This window comes from Panthera pardus, unplaced genomic scaffold (genome assembly GCF_024362965.1).
Source record: "Panthera pardus isolate Hobbes unplaced genomic scaffold, ASM2436296v1 HiC_scaffold_26, whole genome shotgun sequence".
In the NCBI taxonomy this organism is placed as follows: Eukaryota; Metazoa; Chordata; class Mammalia; order Carnivora; family Felidae; genus Panthera; species Panthera pardus.
In genome coordinates this window covers 40,056,912-40,084,819 of record NW_026526832.1, presented here as the reverse complement: position 1 = coordinate 40,084,819, position 27,908 = coordinate 40,056,912, and the positions used below count along the sequence as shown (strand labels likewise).

At 56.1% G+C, this 27,908-nt stretch overlaps 1 protein-coding gene across 15 annotated transcripts in view; it reads right to left on the bottom strand.

The window, feature by feature from the left end:
- The window catches only part of MYT1L (myelin transcription factor 1 like), a 427,147-nt gene that overhangs the window by 44,961 nt on the left and 354,278 nt on the right, over positions 1-27,908 (bottom strand). For 14 of the 15 annotated variants that reach the window (XM_053891207.1, XM_019435814.2, XM_019435815.2 and 11 more), the window contains exons 15-18: positions 25,788-26,038; positions 22,961-23,197; positions 20,641-20,762; positions 19,685-19,753 (exon numbers count right to left, since the gene is read on the bottom strand). In XM_053891207.1, the coding sequence (XP_053747182.1) occupies positions 19,685-19,753; positions 20,641-20,762; positions 22,961-23,197; positions 25,788-26,038 (679 nt within the window). Of the gene's footprint in view, positions 1-13,409; positions 14,708-15,180; positions 16,905-19,684; positions 19,754-20,640; positions 20,763-22,960; positions 23,198-25,787; positions 26,039-27,908 lie in introns of those variants that run through there. The other variant, XR_008418137.1, reaches the window with a different exon arrangement.

Below are 27,908 nucleotides of genomic sequence, written 5' to 3'. Positions count from 1 at the left end.
CCGAGCTCGGCAGCCCGGCCAGACGCGTCCTGTGGCGGGGACCCGAGAGCGACGGGGCTGCCCTCGCCCCGACCCCTCAGCCCCTGGGAGAGAGAACCAGGGACCCGTTCCTCCACAGGCGCCCACGCCTTGTTGGGGAAGCCTCAGCTGAGGGTCGGGAGCTTGGGAGAAGCGAGGACCGTGTGCCGTGCGCCAGCCGGTCTGCGGAAGGGACGCGGTGGTGACGCGGCAGAGGGGACACAGAGGCTGCCTGCTCAGCCGTCGCCCGGGCCCCTGGGGGAGTTCGGGGTCTGTCCCACCCGGACCTGCCGGACGAGTTAGAAGAGACGGAACAGAGAAAGATGCTGAGGAAACAAGACGAAAAGCCGTGATAAACCGAACGGACGCGAAAGACGCTGCTGGGCAGACGGCCTCCCTGGACACGTGCCCGCCGCGAGCCTGTGCCGTGCCCTGACTCTGCAGGGACAGGAGCTGCCTTCGGCAGGGACCGGCAGGCGACCAGATCACCTGAGAGAAAAGTCAATACAGCATTCGGAGGCGTTAGCTTGGAGAAGACTAGACGGCAGGAACCGAAGTCACCGTCCTCACAACGGGAAGGGAGGAGGGACACTTGCCCGAATGTGCCTAAGAGCCCGGGGCCACGCTCCTGGGGGGTCCTGCCCCCAACACGCGGTGCTCAACAGCAGGGTGGGGCCCCCTGGGAGCGTGGCAGTCCCTAGGGCGGGATGGACTGGCGCCTGCTGTGACCACCCCAGAGGCCTCCCGGGGCTGAGGGCCCGGGCTCTGTGCACAGCCCGAGGCGTCCTCCCTCTGGGGGACAGGCCGTGCCTTCCTCTCTGCGGCCCCCACGTCTCTGCAGGTGACTGGACGCCTGGGCCTCCCTCCTGGAAAGCTCTGCCTCAGGGCCCCCACGTTGTCACGCGGCCTTCCTGCCCGCGAGGGGCTCCTCCCTCGAGCAGGCCCTCTGGCCTCCGGCTTTTCCTCCTGTGTGTCCAGCCTCCCCGAGCCTCACGTGAGCCGAACACTGTGCCTGGCTGTGTGCCATCCCCTCTGACCTCCCAGAACCTTCCTCTCCTGCCTGCCCTGCCCAGGAGCTGGGGTGCCTTCCGGGTGGTTTGTCACTCTGAGCACAGGTTCTGGGGAAGGAGGGCGGAGCCCGAGCGCTGACACGGCCAGCCCAGGGCACACCCCACTGGGGCCCAGCATCTGGTGGTTTCGTCCTGTCTGGTGTGGTTCTTGTGCCGTTTGGTCTTCCCGTTTGCAAACTAGGTCCTGAGGGTCACAGAGCAGGTGCAGATGCCTCAGAGCTCCGGCCTGTGGCCCTGAGTGTGGCCTGTCTTAAATGTCCTCCTCGTTCTCAGCAGGACGTTGGCAGTTAGGGTCACTGCGTCCTAGGTATTGGGCGTGGCCCGCCGTCCCCAGGGTGTTGTCCCCAGCTGCTCTCAGGGGAGGCTGGCCTGAGGACCCCGAGGGGGTGTCAGCGGGTTGCCCAGGGGGGACCGTGCTGTCTGGGTGTGGGGGGCCGGGGGGTGTCTAAGGGGACTCTGCCCAGAAGGTGAGTGCGTGCAGCCCCACCCCTGCCGGGAAGTCGACTTGGAGGTGGAGGGGCCTTGCCCATCACAGGCCCCCAAACCTGCCCGCGAGCGCTCGGGTCCCTGGGGGGCGTGAGAGCTGACGCCGGGAACTCGGAGCTCTATGACCCGCCGGGCTACAAAGATCCTCATGTCCTGGGGGCTGCTGACCGTCTGTCCCCCACTTGGTGGAGGACCAGGTGACCGCCCTGCGCCCATCTCAATTCCCGGGGGCACAGTGTGTGCTCTGTGGCTCTCCAGGGAGGGTCGATGAGGACAGCCTCTCCTACCGACCGGTGATACTCCAGGCGCTCGGGCCCTCGGCAGTCACGCTGTGGGCCCACACTGTGGGGCCCGGAAGGTCGCCGTGGACATTCTGACTGTGTGCCTGCTCTTCACGAACACCCTGTGCTCTGGGTCCTACCCCATCAGTCCGTGTCACAGACGACACAGGCCCAGAGATGCTCATACTGTGCTCACAGCAGGAAGTGGCAAAGAGGCTTGATTCCCACCCACTGGCGGCCTGCTGTGTGCGTCAGAGACAGGGGCATGCTTGCGGGAACGTGGGGCAGGTGCGGGAGCAAAGCCAATGCTTGTGGAGTGACTGGGGTCCCCAGAGGGGTGGTGGGAGGGGAGGGGCGGGTTGGGGGGCGACTGGGTCCCCAGGGGGGCGGTGGGAGGGGAGGGGCACAGAAGGAGGTCCTTGGTGATGTTTAGAGAAGAGGGCTCCTTCAGAGCGGGGAGGGAAAGTCGGACGACGTGCAGAGTGAGGGCCCACGACGGGAGGACAGTGCAGACACACGTGGCAGCGGGTGGCGGCGGGTCCGAGGGTACGGGAGGGGAGGGCCTTACAGTGCCGGGTCCCAGCGGGGGCAGAGGAAGGAGCCCTCGCACCCCAGCCGGGTGCCGTCCGAACAGGGAGGGGGCTCTCGTCCGGGCCGGGGGCTCTGGTCGGAAGGGATGGCCTGCAGTGACCCTGGCCGGCCACACACACGCCGCGTGTAAGGGCACCCTGCCTTGGCGATGGTGACGTGGATGCCACCGTGGACACCGTGTGGTTTCCTCTGTCCCTGGAGCCGGTGTGAGCGGGTCGGGCCTTCCCGACTCCCAGCCACCACGTCCAGACAAGCATCCGGTCCTCGGGCCCATCTGGATCTGCCCGCGGAGAGGAAGCAGCAGGGACGTCGGGCGATGACAGGTGACAGTCGTGGTCCTGGGCGGTGTCGCTGCTGCACGAGGGCGCGGGCGGTCGAGTCTGGAGGTTCCGAGCTCATTGCAGGTGCAGCTATTTCTGCCAGGAACACATCCGCGCAGACCCGCGCCCAGTCAGAGCTACGGGGTCTGCTGCTTGTGGAAGCGGGAGCGTCAACGCCGCCCATCTCCGTGTGAGCGAAAGCAGCCTTGGGTCCAAGTTTGAAGGAAGTAATTTTAAAATATGGTCGTTCCACAGCGAACTTTGACGGAAACTTCAGTTGCCTAACACCAAAAGGGTGTTTCTTAGGAAAAGATTCATATTTAAAAATGATCTCTGTTACGTAAGCTATAAAAAAGGAATAGGAGGGGCGCCTGGGGGGCTTGGTCGGGTATGCGTCCGGCCTGGGCTCAGGCCATGATCCCACAGTTCGTGGGCTCGAACCCCGCGTCAGGCTCCGTGTTGACAGCTCGGAGCCTGGAACTGCTTCAGATTCTGTGTCTCCCTCTCTCTCTGCCCTTTCCCTGCTCACATGCTGTCTCTCTCTGTCGCAAAAATAAATAAACGTTAAAAAAAACTTAAAAAAAGGACTAGAAAAGATTTTCTGGAAAAGGAAGGGAGGGAAAAGAGAAAGAAAAACAAAGACAACTTTTATAACTGGGAAATCTGCTAGGGGTCAAGGGGCTTTGGTGATTTCCAGTCTTCCTGTGTCAGCAGCCGTTGTGCGGGAAGGTCTCTGGGGGCCGTCCTTTGGCTCAGAAGACAGGGCCAGTGTCAGTGTCCCGCGAGGGGGCTCCTCAGAGGCCCGTGAGGGGTGGGGAGGACATTCCTCACCCCCACCCCCGGCAGACCTGTCATGGGGTGGGGGGGGGCTGGGTGAGGAGTGAGTTGCCATGGCAACCCACCGTTTCCCCCACCCCCCTTCCTGCCCCCCTGCCTTGCTGCAGGTTCTATAATGCGCAGGACATTCTGAGTATCAGGGCACGGAGGGCGGGGATGGGGAGCAGGGCAGGCCTTTCAGCGGGCACTAAGGGTCTCTCACCCGGATGAAGAGCCCTGTGGATGCACACGCCAGCCTCAGTGCTGGGTGAACCATGGCCCTCGGGGCCTCAGGAGGCTCCCCTGCAGCCAGGATGCCCCCGGGGCCACCAGGGAGACTCGGGTCACGTGCATTCGAGGCTCAGTGCCGTTTCGCTGTCCTAAACCGTAGATCAGGGCCGCATGCTGCCACAGTCCCTGAGCACACGCTCCCAAACACGAAGCAGGAGCCTCGCTCGTTTTGTGTGTGAGCCCGTGTTCCGACTAAAACGTGTGATCCTAGAAGCAGGGTCCAGGGAAGGTGGCGCAGCCTGGTGGCAAGGGCATCGCGCTGGGCGTCACGAGCCCAGTGCGCAAGAGGCCAAACCTGAACGTGAACCAGTCTGTGAAAGCGGGGAGCCTGGGTTTGCCCATCACTGCACAAGGGTTTTCATTTCTTTTGTCAGGAAAGGAGCCATTGGCCTAATCAGCTCTTTACATTTAAAGTCCGTTAAAAATAAAGAAACGTCATCCGTCGAACGTCCAATTGGCTTCTCGAAGGGTGATGAGCCCTCGCGTCACATTTTCTCAGGCCAAGTGGGGAAACACGGAGGGTTCTCGTTCTGCACGAGTAGGTCAGCCCCTGCGGCGCTCGTGGGGTTACCCAGTAGTGATCCGAGTACGTTCCGCGGGCGTCCGCCGACCGCGCTCCCTGCTCCACCCAACAGCCGCTACTTTGCCAGGAAGGTGTGCGACTCCCGGGGCTCATCAGGCTCTTTGCCCCTTCCCGCCAGGGGGAGGAAGCGTGACAGGGCTCTCGTGCTTGCTGGCGGGGACTGGTCCCTCTCTGGCTGCTCCCTGCTTTCGGGGGGTGTGGAGAGGTCACGACAACCCGCACCCGGAGGTCTGAGATGGCCCTCCCAGGGGCTCCAGGCGCGGGTGCGCGTGGAGACGCTGCGTCCTGCCGAAACCGTGCCTCGGTCTCTGGTCTCTGGTCGTCTCCTCAGTCGTCTCTGGACCAAAGCACACATTTCAGAAGAAGATGAAAGTGTGTTCCTTTCTCCTGGACCAGGGCACCAGCAGAGCTCAATCGCTAGACAAGGTCGGCGGGTCCTATCCACCGTGAGAACCAAGGTTCTGGGCAGGATCTGGAAGGAGGGTTTTCCCTTATGGCTCAGCACAGTGGATGTGTTGGTCAGTACTGCCTTCTCCTCTAGTTAGAAGACAGGACCGAGTCTTGCCCGCGTGGGAAACAGCTCCGCAGCTGTGGTCCAAGTGGAGAACTCACGTTCAGAGGTCGCAGACGGTCAGGGTGTGGTCCCCGCGTGGGAGCAGAAACCCCCACCCATGGCGGGTTTCAGGCGGTCAGGCTTTCTCCACTGGCCAGCAGTCTCTCCCTGGCTTCAGCCCTTGGCCACTGGAAGGGGCACGTTGCGTATTTTGAAGGCATCACAAAGTCTCCTCTGGCAGACCATGAGAGGGGGTGGACATCAGAGAGGGCCACCGTGGGGGCCACCGCAGACGGGCTCTCCCAGCATCTCGGCCACCTCCAGGCCTGGCTCATTCCCCACAGTGTGTCACTGAACCTCGGCAGAAAGCCAGGATTTGGATGAACTGAGAATCAGCTGACTTCGGGGGAGGAACTGAGTCCTGCTCTGTGTTTACCCTTTAACCCCTAGTGAGTTGGAAATCTGCAGGTGTCTGCGTGAGGGCGGCCAGGAGGGGCTGAGGCCAGGCCCCGGGCGACTTAGAGTGAAGCTGTGATTCCGGAAAGTCTCTGGGCACCTGATCCTGATTTTTCCAAATAAGAAACATGAAGTTCAGAACTCTGGTTGACTTGCTGGGGGCCACTCAGCGAGGACACGGAGTGGGTCTGAGACGATCCCGTCTGACCCAAGGTGGAGCCCCTCTTCCCGCGCCGCACGGGCCCAGCCACATGGCCGCCCGCCTGAGGGCGCACCTGTCTGTGTCAGGGTCGGGGTCAGGGTCGGAGTCAGGGTCAGGGGGAAGCCTGCTCAGCGGTGCCCGGCGGGACGCGGCTCGGCCAGAGGGAGGCTTTGGGCTCATGCCGAGACCGTCTTTCCCGGCTCTGCCTGGCGCAGAGGTAACTAGCGTGCGGCCAGGAAAGCGGAAATCTAACCTGCGGTGCAGTGGGCTCGGGGTCTGGCCTAGATCTACGAACGCAGGAAAGAGAAGCGTGTTTCTCTAGGTCGTCTGCGCCGCTCTGACCCGTAAGGCTGTGCACTGAAAGACAAACGCCTGCTTCTAAGCGGTTCTCATCTTAAAATGCATGTCATCCAAATAAGGCAAGAGAACTGAAGCAAGAATCCGAGATAGTTTGAAAAGTAAAGAAACGACGGAGAATGGGACGATCAAAATATGCCAGTTGCGAAAACGGTTTTGTGCGGGAGGCGGGAGCCGAGGGGGGGGGGTCGCCGAGGGACCAGGGCTGCTGGGGAGTCTGATAGGCTGACGGACACCTCCAGTTGATGGTTTTAAGCCTGATTTGCAAGTCTGATAAAAGTGTTTAAAACTCTACCAGATCAGACAAGAACGAGAAAAGACATATTAGGAAAATGGGATCCTTTCATCTTTGAAATATTTTGATCTCGGTTGTTGGAGTTTGAAATGTAAGAAGTTTTCTTTCGCTCGCTCGTCGCTGGAATCGGGTCAGACTTCGGGCGTTGATTGCCTGTGTCTTTTTGTTCCAGGGCCCCCTCCCCCGCTCAGTCGGCCTCATTCCTGCCCGAGCCCGTGGCCCGACCCACCTGGCTGCCGCCGGGCTGGCTCCTGCCTCCGTCTTGCCTCAGACCTTGCTCTTTCATTAACAGGCATCATTATGTCGACTTTTCTGGGCACCAGGTGCTTTTGCGAGCACTTGACAAACACAAACTCCTCAGTCCCGGGAACGAACTGCCAGGGGGGTGCCGGAACCGCCCCACTTTGTGGATGGGATCAGAGAGGTGAGCAGCGTCTTCGGAAGGCGGCCCAGTGTGGGGGTGGAGTGCGTCGGGAGCCAGGAGGCCCGGGCGGAGGTCCACACCGCTAAGCCTGCTGGCCGCCCCCGCCCCCGCAGCGCTGGGCCGGACCAACCACCCCCCTCCGGACGTCCAGGACGCACAGCCCCCGATGCTCACGGTCTCCGGCGGCCTGTTCTTCGAGACCCGGGGACATTTCAACGTCTCTAGGCCTTTGAGGAGTCTCTGTGAATGCACTAAAATACCCTGATTTAAAAAATAATTTTCTAAGGAAAACAAATAGATCTAACTACCTGGAGTGAAACATTAACCCCAATTTAATTATTTCTACTTGGCCTAGAAACTCCCTCCAGTTGATATCCCTGGGGCTTAGAAGCCAGAGACGGGCGTTTTCAGTGGCAGAAATTGCTGTCATGACATGAAAAGGAGAAGTGCAGAAATACCTCAGGGAGAAGCCAGGCTTCCCGTCGCCGTGGGATTATTCTGACAGTGAGGGAGGTGTGACTGAGAAAAGCTGAGCGCCCCTTTGAAGAGCCAGAATTAATCACGGCGACTGAAAGGAACGGCTCAGGTGAGTGCACTCAGAGCTCGGTGTGGCGTGGGAGTGGGTGCCGGGCGTGGACAGGGCTGCCCACGTCCACACGCCCGTTCAGCGGGTTTCGAGGGGCCCTAAGTGCACACGTGGGGCCTCGCTGGGCCAGGAAAACTGAGCTGACACATCACACGTTTAACTGAAAACAAGCGAACACAGAAAATCCAACGTGTACATCAATATGCATACTTCCTCGGGAACGAATACACTTTGGAGAGGAGTGTGTACTCAATGCTATGTGGCCTAAAAACGCCCTACTGGAAACTGGGAAACTGTCTCCTACCCTCAATCTAAATCAGCGTCTCGGGCGTGGGAGAGGGTGGCCCGTGGCGGCCCAGGGGCTGGGGCCACGGGATGTGCTCTCGGGACCAGGAGGAGCGACAGGCTGTCAGGTCGGGAAGGAGGAAGCAGAGAGGGGGCTGGGCCACCCGTCAGGAGCCACACACGCGCCCCTCAGAGGCCCCAGCGGAGAGGCCCACGCCCCAGATAACCGGGCCTGTGCCTGTTTCCCTCCACGAACAGCCCAGGGCTTGACAACAGGTAAAATCGGTTTTGTTTGAAGACGAGATCTAAACGTGCGTAAGCGGGTGCACACGGAGACGTTCCATGTACTTGCTGCAATGAGTCCTGGGACCCTCAGCTGGCAAGTGGGGCCAAGAAGGGACGCCTCCTCTCCGTTCTCTGCTCTGTCTCCAGTCGGTCCTGCGTCGGGGGACGAGGCTGCAGCCGTATCACCTGCGTGCACCTCCGCGAGGCTGGACAGCGCCGACGACGGACGCCACTCACCGCGACGGTGGCCTGGTCCGTGCTCCCCGCGCGCGAGGGGACGACCTCGCGAAGCTCACACGCCATTCCTGCCTTTCCACCCGGGGTGCAGAGTTTCCAGGCTCACTCTTCCCCGGTCAGCTCGCAAGAGGGCCTCCCTTCACAAGGGGGAGGTTGGAGCTCAGAGCGAGCCGCCTGCTGACCCCATCGACCAGCACTGACCCCACTCAGCAGCCTCCCTTCGGATTCCCGGGCTCCTTACACGGTCTGTTGTACAAGCAAATGATTCTGACTCCTTCACGAACTCATTTACTTGACGGCTTGGCTGCCCAGCAACGTGCAAAACGCCCGTGGATGCTGCGGGGGAGCGGCCACACGTTGGGGGCCCAGGTCACACCCTCCAGGAGCCTCCCTTCCCATGCACGACACAGGTGACCAAATACCCACAGCGTGAGGTAGGGCGTCATCGCCGTAGTAAGAGGCCGGTGCGTCGCCGGGTCCTGGGTGTGGAGCGGTCTGTCCGTGAGTTCAGGGACTCTGGGAAGGGCTGACCTCGTTCCGTGGCTGGGCTTCCGTGGGCACAAGGTCAGGGAAGGTCATTGCAAGGGAATGTGCCTGTGCCACAAGGGTCACGTATTCTTTGTGCCATGGCCTGTGCATACGTTTGTAAATGCTTATTTCAAGAAGAAACATGCAGTGAAAGATCTCTTAAGCCTCAAGGTGCAATGGTCTGCAGATCTATGCGAATCTGTGGTGTTTCCTTCCCATCAAGGCGTTTCTCCCAAAGAGGCCCAGCTCCCCAGGGACAGCCGGCCTCACTGCTCTTCTGCCCCTGCCTGGAAGGCTGTGCTGGCGGGGTCTCGGGGAAGCCTGGGGGCAGGTCCCCTGAAGCGCGAGTGGAAGCCCGCTGCCCAGGAACAATCTTCACAGACGTTCATTTTAACTTTCTCGACCGACGCGTCCCCTGCGCCTCAGCGCCACCGGCCCAAGGATTCCCTCCGGCCAGAGGACGCCTGCCCTCACAGCTGTGTCCTGCCTCTTTGATCACGCGCTACGGAAAACTCGTCACTGGAGTCCTGTCTCAATGATCCCCACAAAGTCATACAGTCTTCACTAGTCAGCGGTACAGTTTTGAGTTTTGAAATCTCACCCTGCTAAGCACACGCTCTCGGTGAGGTCTGCAGGCGGCCACCACTGTCTGTAACCTGGAAACCTCTTATGCTCCCGCGTGCTCAGGGCCGTTTCCTACCGGTGGGACGGAGGGATGCTGTCCTCTGGGGTCAGCCGGACGTTTGGAGGGAGGTTATCTGTGACAGGACTTCCCAGCTTTGTAACCGTTTTCCCTTCCAGGACGCGATCAGCTCATCCGGGCCCCTCCTGCCAATGAGGGAGCAGGTAGCAGCCCAGGAGCCTGGCCGGCTGGGTTTCGGGTGGGTGAGAAGGACGGCCCTGCTCTCTTTGTCCACACTCGCTCCTGGAGCATCACCTAGCCCGCCGTGGAAGCGCCCGACCATCCCCCCCCCAGAGCCCCACGCTTGCTCTGGCCTCGCCCGGAGTCCTGCATGGACGTGCAGCCCTCAGCACGGGCACCCACACGACCTCCGCCTGGCCCCCCCGCGTGTCCCCTGCCCCTCCTGCAGCCACAGCCGCAGGAGAGGGCAGCCTCTGGGCGCCTCTGGGTGCATCTCACGCCTACGTCCTATCCCCCCTGCAAACCTGCCGTTCTGCCCACAAAACGCCCAGAACTGGCTGCTTCTCACCCCTGCTCTGCTCCTGACCACCTCTAGCCAGGACTGTCACCGAGACCTGTGCCCGCCCTCCCTGCGCCTCCTGCCACACTTCACGCTGTCCCCTATGTGGCACCTGGCGTGGCTGTGGGAACACGTCAGATCCTGTCACCAGTGCGCAGGTGGTGGGGGGCGGTGGGCTCATCCTACTCAGAAGGGAACTCAGAGCCCTGCCGGGCCTTATAAGCCCCTGTGGGACTTGACCCCTGCAGCCAAGCTTCACACTCCAGAACATTCCTCCGGCTGCTCCTCTTCTGAGTGTGCAGGCATTGTGCTCCTGCTGTTTCCCCTGCTATCAGGAGGCAGGGAAGGACAGGGACTGGGGTCGCTGGCTACCTGCCGGGGACCGGAGCAGTGGTCTCACGCAGCAGGCGTTTGTAAGCAAATCACCGTGAGCAACGTGAGACTTTGCCTGTTGTCCTTTTCTAGACAAGAATACTTGAGTTGTCATTTCTATGAAATAAACCACACACGTGCAGAATATACCGTCGCACTTTATAAAGCACTTTCACATCTGCACTCCACCCCCGCTGACCTTGACCGTGTGAGGGGTCTGCCCTAGTCCCCAGAGGAAGAGTGCCCCGTGGGCGGTGCACGCTTCGGGCATCTGGACTCCCGGCGCCGGGGGTTTGCTCTTGCTTTGTGTGTTGAATGGAAGCCACAGAAACACCTCCCCACCCAGAGATTCGATGCGGCTGTTAAATAAGATTACCCAACCAACGTGTTGAGCAAAAAAGCAGGTTTCAGGATCACAGAGAGATTGAGGTTGAAGAAAGCCTCACCAGATGCAGTACAGAGATGAAGGTACAGGGTTTCTTTCCCTCCTTTTTCAATTTCCGGTGGCTTCTGTCTAAAACCTTCCTTGTCTTGTTTTTTTTTTGTTAAATTTTTTAATGTTTTTATTTATTTTTGAGAGAGAGAGAGAGAGTGAGCGAGCATGAGCGGGGGAGGGGCAGAGAGAGAGGGAGACACAGAATTTGAAGCAGGCTCCAGGCTCTGAGCCATCAGCACAGAGCCCGACGCGGGGCTCGAACCCACGAACCGCGAGATCATGACCTGAGCTGAAGTCGGGCCCTCCACCGACTGAACCCCCCAGGCGCCCCATAAAAGCCTTCCTTGTCTTGTTAAGAGCACATGCCCCGTCTGACGTAAGAGGAGACCTCTGTCCCGGGAGAGGGTGATCTTACACGCGATGCACATTGTCAGCGGAACAGAATGGACGTACGCGGGAAGCACCGGCAGGACTTGAGCACAGAAGCAGAAAACAAGGAACACGGACCAAGGAGATGAGAAGTAGCCACTCCCACACCTGCCCTGGGAGCCAGAGCAGAAAGGGCACACGTCCGGGGCCCGTGGTCCCACGTCCTCGAGCGCGAGAGCAGAGAAGGAGGGCCCTCTGGGGGCCCTGAAAATGAAGTTTGGCTGAAACAAGTCACTTGTGTGAACCCGGGTTGTGGAAAGGGCATTGTAATGACGCGTTCAGGAAGCAGGCGCTAACGTAATTGGAACAAGGGAAGGACCGACGCTCCCCTCTGTGTGGCAAGCTCTCCAACAGCGGGCTGATGAATGGTCTAAGCAGGCTTGAAAGAGAAATATTTAAGATACTAATGGCAAACAGTCTTCTAACAACCTTAAAGCCCCAAGTGTTCATAATGTATCTGCTAATTATAAGCCAGGTTTATTTAGTCACTGAAGAAGGTGGCCTAAGGATCTCTCTTTGATAACATCTGCTTAATGAAATTTGAATTTCTGTACAAGTTTGAAAGTAATAAAGTGGAATATATTTTTAAATAACATAACAGACTTTCTCCTAACTTCTAATGAATGCTGCTCTCATGGTCCACAACAGTGAGGTCCAGGCAACATGCAGGTGTTCGAGTCTGAAAAGTTACACTGTGAAATTTATATCATATTTAATTCTAATCTGTCTACAAATGGCATTAAATTAAAAAAAGAGGCCAGTATGTAAAAATAAAAAGACCTTCCTCCATTTGTCTATGGCCTAGTACTAAAAAATGTTGAGTACCCAGATGCTAAAAAGAGTCCTAAGCTTTTCAGTTGTAGGAATAGAATATTCCTGAATGTTTATTAGAGTATGGTAAAAAATATCTTTAAAGAACAGTGCAAACCGAGTCTGGGGTTCTCAGTGGCACTGTCCTATATGGACATCCGCTTGATAGCTGTGACTTTTAAATCAGCTTTGACAAAATGGACACCCTGGAAAGTGCATTCCCCTGGCGGCCAGGGCGCGGTGCGGCGCCCAGGAGGCGCGTGTGGCTGCGGCTGCCGTACTGGACGGAGCAGATCTAGAACATTTCCAACTCCCCAAGACTTCTGTTGGACGGCCCTGAAAGACTCATCTCACAAAGCCGAATTACATTTTCGTTTTGGTTATTAGAAACTATTTGCACTGAAAGTTTTTTTCTTAAAAAGAAAATCAGGCGAGACTGGGGTTTCTCACGTCTTTACGCTATTACAATCTTCAAGGACTCTACTGGAAGGCCGACCACATACCGCTATTTCCTAACTGCGGGGAGAGGACACTGCTGAGCACCTGTGGAGCCTGGAGACTTTGGCCACGCGGAGAACCAAATGGCAGTCACCAGGGCCAGGGTTGTAGCTCTCTCTGTAAACATGCAGCGGCAGAACCGCACCCCCCGTAGGAAGGCGGGTGGGATTTCCCCTGAACGGTCACTCCCGGGAGATCACAGGTCGTGTTCTGGGATAAAGACCTGGGCAGGTGGGGTTGTGAGCCGTTCTGCTCCTGGGTCCACCTGCAGACCCTTCAGCCCTTCGGGGTCCGTCTTTCTAATCAAGAAAGAAACCACAGAGAATGGTTCTCTCTCCCGGAATTGTCAGGAAAAAGTGTCCTCCAAAATCCTTGTCAATAATTTCCCAGAAGGAACATCTACTGTGTTTCCAATTTTGTTCATTTTGCTCCAGGGAACTGTAAATTAGTGAAGTGTTTACTGAAATAAAACCTCAAATTTATAATTAAAGGCCGATGAACCCGGTCCTTACTGGCCAGACGTCTTTCCCAAGGAGGCTGGCCTCTCGCCCCACTCGGCGCCAACGTGGGGCTCCCGTGATGTTGAAGGGAGGTCCACGCTGAGGATCACCCCAGCGGGGCCAGGCATGACAGGAATGTGAGACCAAACCCCCGGTAATTGCGAGAGGCCAGAGTCAACTAGACGTAGCGTATGAAGCAGACCCGACGACAATTTGATGTGCTCTGTGACAGGAAGCGTGCCTAGCTCTGAATCCTGGCCTGAAACCGCGGACGACAAAACCTATAGGTTCACACACACACGCGTGTGTGAATACGTTAATGACGTATCTTCTATGTAAACGTGTACGCAGATATAGAATACCTGTAAAACCGTAATATTTGAAATCGCAAGGAAAATAACGTTTCCTTTGTCTGGTGCACCAAGTACGCTGCGTATTTATAAAGAGAAGTGATCAATCCAGAAGCGAGGTCTGTCCACAGCGTCTGGCTGCGACACTGCGTCTGTCCTCCGACTACCGATTACAGGTGTTTAAATAAATAAGTGAATGAAGCAGTGTGGCTCCCGGCTCGTGGACATGCCGTGGTGCGTGCTCCCATCCAGAAGTCTCCGGAGGGTCCGGACCGCCCCCCTCCGCAGGGCTGCGGGCCGTGAGCCAGAGGCGAGCGCGGGGACAGCCTGGGCATGGGCGTTGAGTGATGCGCGCGTGCCTACAGGCTCCAGAGGGGCTCCCCGGACCTCCTGCCCAGTGTCACCAGCAGGGGCTTTCCTGTTTGAATGTGAGGACACGTGATGTCCTCCACACCTAGAGGCTCACTGACTACGGGGTGACTTAAAGCTCTCATGATACAAAGTCATTCAGTGAATGTTCAATTAACTTGTACATTCTCCTCCTTTCAATTCTGGTTAATATTTTCACAAAATCCAAATTTTAAAAAGAGCTATGTGATTTTTGTGCATTGATAATAATGTTTACTGAGCGTCCTCTACGTGCCTGCTCCCAGCACGGTCCCATTTCACAGGGGAGGACACTGAGGCACCAAGTCCGAACGACAGTGAGGCCCACGCAAACACCCGAACCGCATCCCAGATGTTGCCGGAGAGCCCCGGGTGTGCTTCTGGAAAGCACAGGTCACTTCCTAAAGGGAATGGGACACTGAAGTTTGCTTCCGGTTTTGTTTTGGTTGGTGTGTGTGTGGATGACCTCCGGTGAGGTTAACGAGATGTACGCCCACGTCCAAACACCTGGGATGCCCACTGCACAGTCTGGGCGTAACGTTGACCACCAGGAGAAGGAAGTGGGGAGGGGGCTCCCTCGCAGAGACTGAGCCCAGGACGCGGGGCAGCGAGCCCCCTCCCGCGGTGCTGACCGTGGCAGCGTCCGTGCTCCCGGGAGAGTGGAGGCTACTCTGGTTGTCCTCCCCGTAATCGAGAATCTCCATGAGCCGTGAGCTGAGGAGCACACAGCTTTGCTTTACCTGTTATGTGTGTGTGCTCACCCGTGTGCGTTCATCTGTGTGTGTGCTCACCCGTGTGTGTTCACCTGTGTGCATATCAACGTGTACATCTGTGTGTTCATCATGTGTGTGCTCACCTGTGTGTGCTCATCCGTGTGCGTGCTCACCCGTGCAGGCTCAGTTATGTGTGTGCTCACCCGTGTGCGCTCACCCGTGTGTGTACTCATCTGTGTGTGTTCACCCGTGTGTGCTCACCCGTGTGTGTGCTCATCCGTGTGTGTTCATCGGTGTGCATATCCGTGTGTACATCTGTGTGTTCATCATGTGTGTGTTCACCTGTCTGTGTGTTCATCCGTGCATGCATCGTGTGTACATCCATGTGTGTTCACCGTGTGCTCATCTGTGTCTGCTCATCTGTGTGTACATGCATGTGTACATCTGTGTGTTCATCCATGTATGTCCACCTGTCTGTGTGCTCATCTGTGTTCATCCGTGTGTACATCTGCATATACGTCTGTGTGTTCACCTATGTTCATCCATGTGTACATCTGAGTGTTCGCCCGTGTGTGTTGACCCGTCTATGTGTTCATCTGTGTACATCCGTGTGTACATCCATGTGTGTTTACCCACGTGTGCTCATCCGTGTGTGTTCATCTGTGTGCATATCTGCGTGTACATCTATGTGTTCATCATGTGTGTGTTCACCTGTCTGTGCTTATCTGTGTTCATCCATGTGTACATCCGCTTATACGTCCGTGTGTTCACCTATGTTCATCCATGTGTACACCTGTGTGTTCACTCATGTGTGTTCACCTGTGTGTTCATCTGTGTACATCTGTGTGTACATCCGTGTGTGCTCACCTGTCTGTGTATTCATCTGTGTGTGTGTGCTTGTGTATGCCTGGAGTCATCCTCAAACATTCTCATTTTCGGTTTGCTATAATATGCTTACCTATAATTCTTAAATTTAACTTATTTTAAATCAGTCCTACTTAAGATAAAATAAAAAAATCTACGTGCAGCCAAGCGTGTGTCTTAGGGTATTTTCAGAACCCTCTGGGGAGCGGACGTCCTAGACCTTGTACAGTTGTCGCACCCTGAGGCCTGAGGTACGTTCTGCAGGGGGAGCGGTGGGCACGTGCCCCAGACAGAACCCGAGCTAGGGGTGTGTGTGCCCGGGACACATCCCCAGCTGTGTGTGCTGCGTGTGTACAGGTCAGCAGTCCTGGCTGGTCTCCAGCGCAGCCCTGGGGGGCTGGGGGGAGTGGCTGCTGTGCGTGTGGGGCTGCCGGTGGGACTGAGCCGTGCACTCCCACTAAATTGCCCCTGATCTGAGGAGGGCCAGCGCCGTGTGCAAAACCCACTCGGTCTGAGCGCTGTCACTGCCCCCTACAGCCCGTGGGTCCAGGCCTAGCCACCAAAACACCCATCCCTCAGTGTCCACGCCCGGAAAATGGGCCGAACCCCTCCAGCTCTTCTCTCCGGGGGCAGTGTGTGCAGAGGCCCTCTGTGAACCGTCAGGCACCCTGGGCGGGGGACACGCCAACCCATCAGCTGCGCTCTTGTAGGTGCGGTGGGGAGGGGGGGGCTCCCGAGCTCCTCTCAACCCCAGTGGGCAGAGCTCTGCTCTCGCACCAGGGGCCTGGTGGGGCTACAGCCCTGCCCGACCCTGCCGCCACCAAGAAGCTGGACTCACACAGCAGTGGCCGCCCCTCCGTGGGAGAAGCCAGGCCCGCGTGGAGGGCAGCTGTGATTCACCAAGCCCTGTGCATTCCCTTTTGTAAACCGTGAAGACAAACCATTACAGAAGTGAGGATTACGTACGGGAACTGGTGCCCAGAGAAAGTGCATGCCGGACAACAGAAGCCTCAGGACGAGCCGCCTGCATCAGACCCCAGTAAATAATCCTCCTGCTGCCTAAAAAAACCAGCCCTAGAACATTCTAGAAACAAGCAGCTTGCAAAGCAAAATAATATCGTGGCCAAAATTCAAACTTTTAATTCTTTGATTTAAATAAATTGTGGCCTATGTAGGGGTTACAATTCCTGTGTACCTAGGACAGATGCCCAGAGACGCCAGGAAATGCAGGAAAACGCAGGGCCCCCACCCCATGGTGCTGAACCAGAAGCTCCAGCATCAAGAAGGACGGGTGAGCGGCCCCCACAACCCTCTCTCCCACCACGCTCACGAGCGGCAGGGGTGGGGGCTGCTAAGAGAAAGATCCAAATAATGAAGAGGTATCTAAATTTGGCCAACCAAAGTATAAATGGAAGCCAATTTGGGGGCCCGTTTTTAGAGCTAATTGCCTCTGATTGAAATCGGTTTTGATTTGGCTCGAATTGGAGGCTCAGACGGCTACGGCACCTACATGCCGCCCGTGTCTACAGTGATCGCGCATCTGGAAGCGGACGGCTCCCGGCGGGAGGACGCGGCTTCGCAGGAAAGAGGCGGACAGCGATGTGAGGCGGCTTCCAAGCTCTTCCCCGTTGGTCCCTTCGGGTCCTCTTGGCCATGAAATCTTTAGAGAGGGGACTTCCCTTCAGAACGAGAACTCGCGTTAGGCAGAGTCCTCACCAAAAAGTCTCTTTGATTTGAACAATTCTGTCTATCCTCCCCCCTGCTTTCAGCCTGGGGTCCCAGTGAGTGTCACGGCCGGTGAGGCAGGTTCGCAGGATGTGTATGTGACACACGGCACATCGGCCCAAAAGTGTGTGCACGTGGCACGCGGGCTTTCCTGGGCTCACCCCTGCTTCCCTCCCGAGCCCCTACACTGTGCTGTCTACACTGCACGGGCCGGGGACCAGGGCGAGCAGCCCTTGAAGAGTGCGAATGGTATTCACGTACAGGTTACATTTTAATACATTTTCAGTTTACATATTGCACATAATTAGACATAAAATTACCCACTTCTTTTAAAGAATATCCCCAATGTGTTGCCCCGGGTAAGAGCGGAGCAAAGTGTTGTCTCAGGAAGTTTAAGACGCTTGAAGATCCAAGACCAAGAGTTTATCTGGCACAACTCATCTTTCCATGATCAGAAACGTCCTGTTAATGGCCAACAACCAAAATTCAGTGTCAAGTGTGACAAGAGGAACATTTCCAGAAGGTTCCACACTAGAGAATCTTTGGGAGGGTACTGGCACCTCCCGTCTAAGGTCTTTATGAAGAAGTAGAATTGTGCGCCTACAATGAACGGTGTGATCTCACTCTGTCACGTAAGCAGCTGCCGCAGCACAGACTGACCAAACCTTTCGAAGATTTGAAGATGTATGTGATCTGTTGAGGGGGGCAGGTGCGTGAGTTGTTCTAGAGAAAGCTGCTGTAGATCTTTAAGGAATCAACCTACACTCCTATGCAGGGAAAAGCCATCCCCAAGGCCCTCGTGACTCAGACTAAAGGTAACGAGTGGAGGGGTATCATCGAAAAAGACGTTACAGGACAACAGATATTGTATTCTATAGTTTCCTCAGGTGGGAAAGACTTATCATCAAGTAAAACTCAGTCGCTGAAATATTGGAGTTTTTATAGCAGACGTTTAATTGGAACCCGTAGTTTTGAAGATCCACCAATAAAAACGGGCCATTTTAGAAAACTGGTCAAGTTTAGATTTCCCAGAAAGGATCGCTCAAAATGGCATTTAGTTGTTGCAAAGACACGCTGACAAACGAGCGTGGCTTTCAGATGAACCACAATTAGGAAAAGGCCATCACTCCCTGAAGATCAGTTCTCATCCAGGAACAGGCAGCATGGAGGGAACGGACCACTCCAACACTGCCCTGGAGGACGAGGAGGGCGGACCGCCTGCCTCTGAAGACGCGGATGGCGAGGACCCTCACCCACCTTCCGAGACGGAAGAGAAGAAGACAGTGCGGACGGAAGCCAGAGAAGTGGCGGCTATGCTCGGAGCTTCGGGGCAGCGTAAACCGAGCCCAAAGTCAAGGGACGAACACCCACAACACCTAGGTCCCTCAGAAAACTACTCTGGCCTCTGGGGGTGTTGAGACGCTAACCCCTTAGAAGCAGTCCTAGATACAAGCTGTGCAAGGGCTATTTCTTGTTTACGGCTGGCCTGCTGGAACTGCGTGTACGTATGGCAGACTTTTGCAAAGCATTCCTCATCAAGAAATTCAAAGGAAAGGTGCCATGGTCTGATGTGTTGGCCACGTTCCATGTGCAGTTAGTCACGTTTTGATCATGAGGGAAATAAGGCTTTAAGCTGTGAGAAAGGATGTCTTAACAAAGTGGGTTGAGGTGTTCTTGCACCTGTCCGTTCTGAGGTTCTAAAAGCTATTTGTCCATTAGGCACTGCGTGGACGACACTAGACTTTAAAGCCGTTAAGTAAGAGGATGCCCTCCGGGTGTTTACATGCCATGAAGAAAACGCCAAGAGTCTCGTGACGGAAGGGCTAGTTCAGGAGGTCACTGAACATGAGCAGGTGATCTATGGCGCTAGGGCCTTGGACAGGGATCCTGCAAAAAATGACACGATGTGAAACAGAGCCCTACACTCTGAGACAGGCCTGGTGTAGCACAGTGGGACAGGTGTGGGGTGGGATCCTTGGAGAAGGAATCGTGTCTCCTCCGATCAGAGCGCCGGAGACTTCCACGCACTCTCTATGACTTGTACTGACTCCTTCCAAAACTTGTGTCGGAACTGAATGTGGTTCTGCATTTTCAAAGAAGAGAAACCTTAGTCTGGGGAAATAAATGTAAGCGATCAGATTTATGCTTAAAGTATAGAAAGAGTTACAGGCACAGGGGAGAGGGAGAGCGAGCGGCTGGAGGGGTGTGTGCCTGAGTGCTGGCGAGCTCCTGGCTGGACCCATCGGTGAGGTGACGCTGTCCTAGAGTCTTTGGAACTATGACCACAGCATGCCTAGGGAATTGGCTACTGTCGTGGTGAGTCCTTGTCATCAGTGCTATTTAAATGCCCATATTTTAAATGATCGTATTAACTAGCGACTGCTAAAAAACCAGTTTTTCATCTTTTAGGTTATAATCATTTCCTAAAAGCTTGAGTACCTCTGTCAAACTTGCTTTCCGTGTGCGTGTGTATCAGGAGAGAAACTACTTATGCCTGAGAAAATTCAGGACAGAAAGGCTATGGCATGAGAGAGCTAGAGACAAATGAGAAGCAAGAGGCAGAGAGACTGTCCGGAAAGGTGACCGAAATCCCGAGGACCCGGTCGTGTGTGCTGTCCAGGCACTGCGGGCGCAGGTGATTTTCTTAAAGACACTTTCCTTTACATGTGACACACCCATTTCGTTACTACTAGGTGCAGAGATTTTTAAAAGAATGATTTTCGTTAAATCTTACTTGAGTTCTTGTGAGCTGGTAGCCAGCATGCTTCGAATGCTTTTGTCAGCGAGGGGGCAGCCGGACAGACTGTAAGACAGGCCAGAGAGTCAGGTGAGTAGCGGCTCCCGCCAGCTTACGCTCCCGGACAAACACAACATAAAGTTGAAACTAAAAAGTTTAATGCAGAAAAGCGATGGGGCAAGTGCTGTATATTGAATTTTTTTTTTTTTTTGGTATAATTAACTTGGCATGTTTACGTCTTCATTGAATCAAACAGGTCTGTTAATAAAGGATTTTTGAAAAAGAATACGAAATGTTTGCGCTCTTTGGTTTAAATGTTTGTAAAGAATTTTCCAAATCGAGGTGGTTTATCCGAATGTAAAAGACACTATACGACACATAAATCAAGCACGATTTTATAGGTCAACATAGAGCACTTAGAGGGTTGACACGTAATTCGACGTTTTTACTTTGACAGCATTGTTGAGGTAAGCTGAAAACAATAAATTGAAAAGACAGAATCCACCATGAGAAAAAATGAAGTCACACCTTCTATGTGAGGCGTAATTACCAGTCACATGACCACTCCCATCACACCTTGGTGTTGGACATCTGCCACCAAACAAAAACAAAAACAGCCAAAATAGTAAGTAGGTTTAAAAAAAAAAAAAAACTTTAAGAAAGTTTCATTGTTTCCAGTTTAGCTGCAATGTCTGTGAGGGGGTTAAGCGCCCTGAGGGAAGCTGCAAAAACGGCACGGACCAAATGGTAGAAGGCGTCTCCATCACACAGAGCGTCCTGGGAACAAGCAAGCCACGCGGCTTCTCGCTCCCCTGAACTGGCAGTTTGAGACATTTATATGCTGCGAACGTCGCATGCTCAAACGGCAAGGCATGTACAGATCGGTTTTTAAAAATAAGCCAAAGAAAGGGACAGTCGAGAAGAGCAGGCGTCTCGCCTGGAGTTATGCTTACGTTATTAAGTCCTTTTTGCTCTCCTTGCACTGGGGGTACTTGGGCTTGGGGCTGGGGATGGTCACCTCTCCCGGGTACCTTCTCTCCTCCAGAGCCTCCTGGAATGGGTCCAAGTCTTCCGGCTGCGGGCAAAACACAGCTTCAGGGCCGCACAGACCACAGTGTGACAGACCGACCGCAGACGCGTCCCGCCGGGGCGCCGGCCGCCTCTGCGTTTTCCTCCCCTCCCACCGCTGTCCCTTTAAAGGTATTCCACGCCTTTGTCCGGATGAGGCCCCTGCCGCAAGCGTGGAGCGGGGCTCTGTTCAAAGACTATCTCTTTCGGAGCGGACTGTAGCCGCTCACCTACCGCTCTAAACTTCTAAATTCACGGTCACCTGTCGGGGGGCAGGGCCTCACTCGATATTTCTGTTGGGGTACTAATAAGAGGGACAGACACATGGTTCGGAAACCAGAGACCCTGTTTCTTCGTTGGCCTGTCTCACTCGATGCCCAGCAAGCACCTGTTGCTGTCCGGCACCCGCGTCCGACACTGACCTGCTAAGCTTAAACACTGACCCTACACGTGTTCTAGAACGAGAGTTATTCCGACCATCGGTGAGCATTCTGCGCGTGTGCGTTAAGTCCCAAGGCGAGGGAAGACCAACTGAGATTAAGGTTGTAGTTCTCAGTTACTCTTATGCAACATTTTCTTTTTCAACAGAAAGCGTCTCCTCCTGGGTAAGCGGGTCCCCTTGCGCTAACTAAGAAATGCCTATAGATGGCAGTACTCAGCAAACGTGTCTTGTGAATGCTCGCGAGTACTTTTTCCTTCTGGGACGGTCTGTATGATGAAAACACTTCTGTCGGTTTAGGAGGGCTTAATTTTAATTAAAGTAAATTCGGAGACTCAACCATCACGCCTTATTTGGTGGTGATGATTTAACACCGTAGGAGAGAAAAGAATACTTTGGAATTTAGCTTTTGCCACTCAGACTCTATTCTTTGGCAATGCGTGGCTTCAATTTAATCAAATTTAATCATTTTTGAAGAATAAAGACGATAGGCTTTGAGATGAAATGGCCTTATAGCCGGGTGCCTTTTCTGCCAATTCTTACAAATAGCTAATGTTCCCTTTTTTTCTGCACTTCCTTGTTTCCCTAAGAAGCTATTGCTTTGATGGTGGTCTCCCTCTTGTATTCAAAAAGGATTTTCATTTTCCAGTGGCTAAAGAAGACGCCACAATTTTCAGGACTGAACCCTGGAGAAAAAGCCGGGACAATAAAGAACAACCTCTTCTTCGCTTCTTTTCTCAGCTTCAAGGCTATGTTCACGACTTGGGGAACTTGAGTGTGCACGTTGTGACTACAGGTCTCCCCCACTTGGCGAAAGCGCGCGTCACACCACTTTGCTCTCATGAAAGACCCGCATTAGTACCTGCTTCTGCTAACAGAAAGAAACCAAAGAGGATTCGTGCTTCTAGGAAAAGAGGCGAGAAACGCAACAGCGCTCCGTGTTGGTTTTGCGGAGAGCCGTCGAGCGGCGGCTCGCACCCGGGCACGCTCCCGCCCCCGAGGGCCCACTCAGCAGCGTCTCGGCGCCCTGCTCCAGGGCCCCGACCTGTGCCTGTGCGGTGAGCACCTGGGCTTCGTTTCAGGCCATTTCCCTTTCGCAAAGTGTGTCCTCGGGTTGAGAAAAGCCTGAGAGGTTATTTTTGGGGTCTGGGGATGCTGAAAATACATTCCATATAAATTACTGGTACCTGCTTCTGCACTTTGTGCCATTTGGTTTAGGAAAGTCTCCACAGGAAAGCTACAATTTCCGGTCACCGTACTTCAAAAGTATGTTCCTGACATAGCTGTTTTAGCAATACTGTAGTCAGGGAAGATTCAGGCGATTATACTAAAGCGACTTCTCAGGGCTGGAATATACTCTTCTGAATATTTTAGGTTTCTCTGGGAATAGGCACGAGCCTTCGCGTCAAAGAGCTAGCTAATTAACAGCACACAATTAACCATTTAGGTACTTAACACTCTCCTTAGGATTCTCTATCTGCAGGGAAAACCATGCATCATAGCAACATGTCACCCAGAAAAAGGGACGGGCTGGCTGTTGACGTCTTTTCTTAGAGAAATCGTTTCTAACTAAATGCACTTGTTGGAAAATAAAATTCACGCTCAAGAAGACCCCGGGGTTTGTTTCACCGAATTGGTGTCAGTGACAAATCTCTCCCTGGTCCACGAAGCGTGTGGTCAGCCCTAGTCAGCTGAGGTCATCCCGCGGGTGCCCGCCGACGCCCGACCCCGCGCCCCGAGCCGGCCGGCAGGTGGGGGGGACGTACAGGGGCCTCGCTGGTGTCACCCCCGTCCGCCCTGCGGGGCTTCATCTTGGTGTAGTCCACGGGCAGCTCCCAGCAGTCGTCCTCGCCCAGCTGGAAACACCGGCCACCCATCACCGCCTGCTGCTGGGGGGACATGGGCTCCAGGGGCGTCAGGACCGGGCAGCAGCTCTCCCGCGGCCGTGGCTTGTTCATGCTGAGGTCCAGAGTCCCGTTCTCATCCACCTCCATGTCGGGGTTCTGCCGGACAGAGAGACATGGTGACCGTGCGGCTCCACCGCCAGCCACAGCCCTGCCTTCGGCCAGTGCAGAATCCAGACGCGGATTCCTCCTGGGGTCTCCCGCGCATGGGCTCCCGAGGTGAGTGAAGCGGTGCCCTGGGGACATGTCTGCTGTCCCGCACTTAGCCGCGACATTGGATGGCAGGTGCGTGCATCTATTCACCTGTTGGTGACCTGCGACCTGTCCATCTAGCTCTTATTTATTTGTCTACCACTCACCGCTTCTCTTTATCTTCTCTTTTCTGCAGTTCCCCTCTGCTTTTAGAAATAAGCCTGGCCGGAAGACAATCATGCCTAATCTCCACTCTATTCCAGCTCAAATACCGTTTAAGAGATCAGGGATAGATGTGTGTTTACGCTTAAAAATTCTCCTTCAGTTTCACTGATGCAAATACTTCAAGACCGGGAGAGGAGGAGACCAGACCAGTCAGGGGCATGGAGGGCGAGGGAGAAGGAGCCAGAATTTACTTTCCAATAAGAAATGCTGCGATGAACAGCCTTTCCACCTTAAGGGAGGGAGGTGTGCAATCACAGCTCAAATGACCTCTAGTCTAGTGATTCCAGTCTGACCTACTCTGCGTTTCAGCAAGCCCGAAATTTAGACAGCTGTCTTAAAAAAATAAAGAAGTACAGGGTGAGGGTTTTTTTTTTTTTTTTAAATGATGCTTTGAAACAGACGAAGAAGTCTTCAGACCTTGCCTCTCCGGAGGAGGGAGGCAAGGAAGGACACATGAAGGGCAGAGCGAGAAATACCGCCAACCACCCTCCGCTTCTGTTCCCGGAGAGTTACACTCTCTTGAGCAAAATTCGGGTTTCAGGCTGGCGTGAAAGCTGCTGCCTACCCCAGCGTCTGGCAGCTCTTTCCTCTGGACGTCACAGCGGAGGGAAGCTGCCCGGACGTCGGCCCATCCAGGCTGCTACCTTGATAAATTACCAAGCGGGATTCTGTCTGTGCTCTTCCTGTCCGTGAGCACTCCAGCTTTCAAGCTCTCCTACTAATTTAGCCTTCATAATGTTGGAGTTAATTCTCTCAGTCTTAGGTTTAATAAAGTGAAACAAAATCCGAAGGGGTTACTGTCTTTTTTTTTTTTCCTCCTTGCCAGGGAAGCCCGTCCATGCTAGCCTTGAATTTTAGCAGCCCTGATCACCACAGAAATCGCACGCCCCTGACACTTCTCCATAATCGTGGAATAAAAATATTAAGAGTAAAGAAAGCGGGGCGCCTGGGTGGCTCAGTCGGTTAAGCGTCCGACTTCGGCTCAGGTCATGATCTCACGGTCCGTGAGTTCAAGCCCCGAGTCGGGCTCTGTGCTGACAGCTCAGAACCTGGAGCCTGTTTCAGATTCTGTGTCTCCCTCTCTCTCTGACCCTCCCCCGTTCATGCTCTGTCTCTCTCTGTCTCAAAAATAAATAAACATTAAAAAAAAAAAGAGTAGAGTTCGAGCCCCACATCGGGCTCTGTGCTGACAGCTCAGAGCCTGGAGCCTGCTTCTGATTCTGTGTCTCCCTCTCTCTCTGACCCTCCCCCGTTCATGCTCTGTCTCTCTCTGTCTCAAAAATAAATAAACATTAAAAAAAAAAAGAGTAGAGTTCGAGCCCCACATCGGGCTCTGTGCTGACAGCTCAGAGCCTGGAGCCTGCTTCTGATTCTGTGTCTCCCTCTCTCTCTGACCCTCCCCCGTTCATGCTCTGTCTCTCTCTGTCTCAAAAATAAATAAACATTAAAAAAAAAAAGAGTAAAGAAAGCATTTGTAAAACATGAAGTTACTGGCCTGTCTCCATTCATACGCATCACAAGCACTCGTAAGGAGTCCCCTCAGGTCTGAGTGCTCAGGGTGCATGGCCGGCTGCGCTAGTACAGGAGAAGGGGTGACGGAGTGGCCCCCGCCAGGTGGCACCCTCCGCTCTGCGGCAGCCTGAGGGACTGTCCTGCCCCCACGTCAGCAAGGTGACAAACCCTGCGAACAGACGTCTCTGCACTAATGAAAGCCAGCAGGGATGCGTGGCAGTCCCAGCGGAGACTGGATTTCTACTTTCTTTCTTCCCTGATACTAGTGACCCACTGGGAGCGAAGGGACAGTCCTGTGCTTGATTTGACAGCGGGGCCACCCGACCCTCCTGGTGTTCAGGGTTCTGGGCACGTGGCCGCTTCAGTTTCCTACTGTCCCTGTGGCCACTGAACCGACGTGAGGGCACTGGCTGTCCTGTTTCCAGAAACGCCCCTGGGTCCTAAGGGCAGGGTCCACGCACACGTTACTCTACCAGGCCTGCGCGTGCCCCCCTCCCCGCCCCCCGCGTCAGAGAGCGGGTCGTCCTGGGACGCGTGCGATTGAAGCCGCTCCCAGCAAAGCCACGCTTGGGGCTCCGCTAGGTCGCGCGCTTTGTGGGGGAGGTAGCACCGGGGGCGCGGGCTCCAGGGGGCGCGGCGCCGGGACGCGCGCTTTGTGGCCGGATCTGCTGGGGTAGGAGCGCCGGGGGCGCGGGCTCCAGGGGGCGCGCACGGCCCGGCAGCGGGCACCCGGCGGGGCGGGGGGGAGGGGGTCGCGTACCCGCGCGGCGCACAGGTCCTGCGGCTTGGTGGACAGGTTCTGCGGCATCTCTCGGCAGCGCGTGGACAGGTTGAGGATGGCCGTGGCGGCCATGTGCGCCGCCTCCATGTCGTGCGCGTAGTCGAAGCTGCTCTTGCTGCACGTGCTGCTGGCGCTGCTTCCGCCCCCGCAGCTCAGGTTGCTGCTGCTGCTGGGCGCGTAGCTGCTGGTGGTGCTGCTGCTGGGGCTGGCGTTCTTGCAGTACCGCTTCGCTGGGGAGACACGGGGACAGGGGTGACTCGGGTCCCCGCCGACGGGGCGACGGCAGAGCGGGGCCCCGCGCCCCGCCACCCGCACCGCTGCCCTCCCGCCGGCCCGGGGCACACCCGCGCCAGCGGCGGGGGAGGGGGCTGATCGGTGGAGAAAAGCCCATCTGGCCTTTCCCCCGTGACCCTGGGAAGTTGGTGGGGACAGAGCCGGGTGTGGGGGTTGGGGGGCGGCAGGGGAGACGCACGCGTCTCTCTGGCAGGCCACACGTGGCTGCGGTGGCCACCACCCAATCCATTTAGAGGCGCACACCTGTTTAGGATTGGGTCCCCTGATGTCAGGGCATGACCAGCGTGCCGGCCTGCTCCAGCCTGGGGGAGGGGTGTCCCGGTCATGACTGCCCATGGGCTCAGGGGGGCCACGGGGACCCCACAGACCTCATGGCTCCAGAGACTGGCCGCTCCTTCCGGCCGGGAGGGGCCTCAGTGGCCACCTGGGGCTCGCTGTCTTGTGTGCAACCGCACAGCCTGGTGGGGGCCTGTGTGCTTTGGGGGGTGGCCCAAACACCCCTTTCCTCAGGGGACCAAACACCCCTTTCCTCAGGAAAAGCCTGGTCCTGTGATTCTAATAAAGAGCCACACGGAGGAACCAGCAATGTCAAGGGACAGACGATGGCACAGGCTGTGGGCTGAGCCCAAGGTGAGCAGGGCAGGGCGGCCACGTGCACGCCCCACACCGGCCCTCCTCCTCGTCGCGACGGCCTCCTGTCACCCGCGGGGAGCCTGGCTCCCAGGATGCCCTGGTGAACAACCCGCGCCACCCACGGCTCAGCCACTTGGGAGCAAGTGTTGCTTTTGTTTGTTCGGAATCTCTGGCACGCGGGTGGGAAAACGTTTGTGGGTTATTCGTCCGGGCCCTGTGGCCATTGCCAGGCTGCCAGATCTCCCCTGGGGTCCTGGGCGGTGAGGGGTCACCCAGGGCGAAGCTGGGGGCGCGGGAGATGCCCACGGTCCTCTCCCTCACGGGGTCCCTCGCTCCGTCCTCGAGCGGCTCTTTCCCGACCCACCCGCACGTTTGCGCGTCCTTTCCAAAGCGACTTGCGACTCGGCCGGCTCTCCCGGCGTGTCCAGGGCTGGCAGCAGCGGTCCGTACCTGGAGCCGCTCTCCGCGGAGGACACGCGCAGCGCTTTCCTCCCGGAGGGAGGGGCACACCCGGCGATGTGACCAACGGACCCCCCCCTCCCTCACCGACGCGGTCGGTCATCGTGAGCAATGGCACGAGGGTGCCCAGAACACCTCATTCGGATACAAGTGGCAGAATAAAGAAGGCCTCACGGTTGAGAACTTGCAACTTTGGACCGAAGGCCTCTTTCATCTCGGCCCCGGGTCGCACAGCGATGCTGGCAGAGAGCACGCGGGCCCTGGGGTGCGGAGGGCCACCAGGCCCCCCCACGGCCCCCACCGCGAGTCACAGAGCCGCTGCACGGGCAGGTGGCCGTTTGAAGTCCCCTTGCGTGGACCAGAGGGTGACTGCACACACTCGGACCCGGCACGAGAGCGGGCCAGCTCTCTCTCCTCGAGGACTCGTCACACACCCGTTGGCGTGTCTGCGATGTGACCTTCCTTCCTCTTTCTTCTGCGAAGGCAGCTTGTCTAAGCAGAAGATGACACCGTGGGTGCCAGTGGCCTGGGGGGCTGAGGCAGCAATGCAGGGGCAGCCGACAGAGACCCTCCCTGGAGAGACAGCCCCCCGTGCCAGACCTGAGCCTCGGGCACAGGGAACCACGTGACACAGCAGCTTGGGGTGCGCTCTGCCTGGGCTGAAGTCGTGGCTTTACACCATTTACAATTTTGACACAAAAACAGGCCTATCAG